This window comes from Rhagoletis zephyria, unplaced genomic scaffold (genome assembly GCF_001687245.7).
Source record: "Rhagoletis zephyria isolate East Lansing unplaced genomic scaffold, Rhagoletis_zephyria_1.1 Rzeph_scaffold_04375, whole genome shotgun sequence".
Classification (NCBI taxonomy): domain Eukaryota; kingdom Metazoa; phylum Arthropoda; class Insecta; order Diptera; family Tephritidae; genus Rhagoletis; species Rhagoletis zephyria.
Window position 1 is genome coordinate 31,273 of NW_016161458.1, and position 3,986 is coordinate 35,258.

At 34.6% G+C, this 3,986-nt stretch overlaps 1 protein-coding gene across 1 annotated transcript; it reads left to right on the top strand.

The window, feature by feature from the left end:
* Positions 1-744: 744 nt before the first annotated feature.
* On the top strand, positions 745-3,275 carry LOC108370657 (zinc finger protein 862-like). The gene is made up of 6 exons (XM_017626033.1): positions 745-1,037; positions 1,299-1,313; positions 1,376-1,447; positions 1,525-2,548; positions 3,038-3,149; positions 3,232-3,275. The coding sequence occupies exons 1-6, from the start codon at positions 745-747 to the stop codon at positions 3,273-3,275; spliced, it is 1,560 nt and encodes a 519-aa protein (XP_017481522.1).
* Positions 3,276-3,986: the final 711 nt, after the last annotated feature.

Consider the following 3,986-nt stretch of genomic DNA (forward strand, 5'->3'; position numbering starts at 1 on the left):
ATTCTCATATAACGGTAAATTTAAGAAATGCTTGAAACTTCAATATTTCGAAATTGAAGGACGCTAATTTACTCAAAATTGATACACCTCGGCTTACCATCTAGCGGAAGGTTTCGGAAGGGTGAAAAAACATATATTTAATACTTGCGCCGGGTATTTAATGTTCGGCTCCGCCCGAACTTAGACTTTCTTACTTGTTATTATTGCATTTGATGAAATTGATGAAATGATGGTCACCATTAACAAATTTCCTAATGACAGCCATCTTATTTACGGCGATGATTTGCTACTATTTTCTAAAACTTCTAATCTATCTTCGGTTATAGTATCTTTTACTGAAATTCTATCTCTCATATACAATTGGTCACGTTCTTCAGGCGCCTCAATCTCATCCTCTAAATCCAAATGGATGCATATTTGTAAGAAACGAAATTGTGCTATTCCTTTACTGTCTTTTAATAATGTAAATATACCTTGTACAAATATACTTAAGTTTCTCGGCATTGTATTGTCAACTGTCAGTCTGGCAACACTCACATAACTGCAAGAGTTTTGACATTTTTCCTTTTTTTATGCTATGTACGAATGAAATGTAAAGACGGGCGCGTGAAGCGACGGAGCGGATACAAAAATACATATATATATTATAACGTTGAGAATTGGCCTACAATTTATTTTTAAAAGTAGACTCGCGACAGTCACAAGTGAGCTGAAACAAATACCCTGCGCTGGTTATTTACCAAAATGGATCTCGAGAAGTGTACGGTGGTGCAGCTAAAAAACGCATTGCGTGAAGCGCAGTTGAAAACCTCAGGAACAAAGGAGGAGTTAATTTTAAGGCTTCAAGATAGTGGGTGTACAGTATTGCCGGCTGCACAAGAGGGGGCGGTAATGGAGCAGGTCGATCAAGAAGGTGGATGTGAGGCTCCGGAGCGACAAGTGAATAACGATCTGAGGCAGTTGCAGCAGGAAGTGAGTGGTCTTAAAAAGATGATCGAAACACTCACAGCAGCACTGGGGCAGACCGGCTTGTCAGGGTACGCAGTATCTCCGACCAGCTCATATGGTAATTGCGAACAAAAGTACACATACCCAGTCGACGCGAATTCTTATAGAAGAAATTTGAATTCAACCGAAATGAGCGTAGCNCTTCTTTGAAGCTTGGGTTTTTTCCATTGTGAATGATTATCCATTCACTATGTTCTTTTCATTTATTGGAAAAATTCAAATGAGACTGCGATAGGTTTTCTTAAGACGTTAACTATATAATTATACCTGGGTGCCTTGCTGAAATTTAGAAGAACCATGGACAGGTAAGATATCCACCATAATCCATTTACATAAGACAATTTAAAAAAGTATCATAATGTTACAGGTTTCTGACAAAAACATCCAATCTAATTCCTGAAAAGGACAGCGATGTTTCCCAAACAAAAGCTTCATGCAGGTAAGTGTACATACAGCAGTTGCAGTAGTTTGGCGGCAAAATATTTTCATTCGTTTATTTGTTAGTAACTATAAAAGTGAAGATGAGCAGAAATTTAAAAGAAAATTCAGAGTTGAATGGTTCCAACAATTCGATTGGGTACGAGACAAAAATGGGTGCGCGTTTTGCATTGCATGCGACAAAACAATATTGAACCATTTGACACACCTTAAAAACCACGAAAAGACAACCTTCCATGTGGTTAACCTTGAGCGCAAAAAGAAGCAACTTTCCATTGACAAATTTTTGGGCCCAGAACATCAGAAATTCCAACAACAGGTACGCGATGCTGAACTTACACTAGTGATGTTCCTTATAACCCACAACCTTCCATTCTTATTAATGGATTATTTACCGGGTTTATTAACTGAATGTTGTCCAGATTCAAATATAGCAAAAAATATTAAATGTGGAAGAACTAAATCAGTTCAACTGACTGAGTTTCTATCAAATTTGGCTAGTAAAAATATTGTAAATTATCTTAAACAAAACAAATTCTCACTGATCGTTGACGAAACAACAGACGTTTCCATGAAAAAGTGCTTAGTACTGGTTGCCAGATATGTGGACAGTGTTCACGTAGTCCACGATCGATTCCTTGCTATGATTGAGCTTGCACAGGCAGACGCTCAAACAATATTTTTCGCAATTAAAGAATTTTTCCGGAAATATAGCATTCCTTTACAAAATATTATTGGCTTAGCCACTGACGGTGCAAGCGTCATGGCAGGCGAAATAGGTGGTCTAAAAACACTTTTAAAAATGGAAGCGGATATTTTTTATTTAAAATGTACCTGTCATTCCTTGCACCTATGTTCTAGTTATGCCTCCAAGAAACTTCCAGGTAACATTGAGGTGTTGTGTAGAAACATCTATAATTATTTTTCGCATAGTCCTAAGCGAATTTCTGAATTAAAAGAATTTCAAAACTATTGCTGCGTAGCAACTCACAAAATTTTAGGAATCTCTCAGACAAGGTGGCTTTCACTGGAGGGGGTTATCTGCAAAATTATAGAGCAATGGGAGAGTCTTAAATTATATTTCATTTCCTGTTTCTTGGAGGTAAATGGCATTCGTCCTGCTGAATTAGCGAACGCAATGAATGCAGAAATGAAATCTTACTTCCTTTTTTTGTCATACATATTGCCGATAATAAATAATCTCAACAAGGAGTTTCAGTCGGAAAGCACTCGTCTACCATATTTATATACCAGTATGAAGTCAAACTGTTTATTAATTTTAAGCAATTTTATAAGAAAAGAAATTATAGTAAATATTAACATTGACTACAAATCCAAATGTAACCATTTAGATACAAATTTGATTTTTTCTGGAACGAAAACGGAAATTTATATGGAGAAAAATTTAAGTGCTAATGAAAAAGTGAAAGTAAAAGAAAACATTTTGAACTTTTACATCGAACTCATGGATCAAATTTGTACAAGATTCGATTTCACGAGAGAAGATCTAAAACTTTTGCAAATTATTACACCTACTAATGTTCTGTCTAAAAATGATGTTTCCATTTTACATTTAATTTTACATTTTAAGAACTTATTAGAATGTGATTCGGATATTGTAATAATGCAATGGAATTTGCTAAGGCTCAGCGAAACAAATTTAAAATGTGACATGGATATAGTATATTTCTGGCAACAAATAAGTATGATTAAAAATGGACTAAATGAATATTCTTTTAAAGAATTATGTAATTTTGTATTTAACTTATTATCTTTACCTCATAGTTCTGCTGCAGCTGAACGAAAATTTTCAGACCTCGCTCTTATAAAGACTAAACTTAGAAATAAGTTAGAAACATGTACAATTAATAATATAATGTTGTGCAAAGAATTAATTAATAGAAATATTAATGCACACTATGTATGAACAGTACAGGCTGATCTTAAAACTTGTCAAATCAAAGATACATAAATGTTAAAACTATTTAGGGTAGGCGCACCAGAGCGAATTTTATTTTTTTTATTTAATTGAATGAATTCATGAATTTCATCAAACAAAATGTGATATCTACGCAACAGCTCTGTGCCTGAATAAAGATTTAAAACTATACCTATGTATTATAAATCGGTGCATGCGCGCTTTGGAAGTACTGAAATGAATACGTGATTTTATACGATCTCAATGAATTATTGTACGAAGTTCCTGTGAACTTTGCTTTATTTTATATAGTATAAGAAATGTTGTTATGTTCCCTTTTACAATAAAAATCGATAAAAAACGTTTAATGTTTTCGTTTATACATATTCCATTATTTGGTAGGCTGGTAACCGTTTTGGTAGTTTTTAAAAAAACATTTGGTAGGGAGGACAGGTTTTGAGTGGCAACACTGGTTATGTCCCCTGTCGACGATTCCAATGCCAACGTCTTATTGGGATGTTCAATATAATTTGCCAATAAGATCATCAGCGGTAAGAGGGAGTGAGCAGATGTTAAACTCAACGAATTGTCTTTCTAACTTCAACTCACTACGAAGATATGA

Coding starts and splice junctions, on each gene's coding strand:
- LOC108370657 (XM_017626033.1), top strand. CDS start 745: ATGGATCTCGAGAAGTGTACGGTGGTGCAGCTAAAAAACGCATTGCGT. Junction 1,448..1,524: donor CAAACAAAAGCTTCATGCAG/GTAAGTGTACAT, acceptor TAACTATAAAAG/TGAAGATGAGCAGAAATTTA. Junction 3,150..3,231: donor ATATTTCTGGCAACAAATAA/GTATGATTAAAA, acceptor TTTACCTCATAG/TTCTGCTGCAGCTGAACGAA.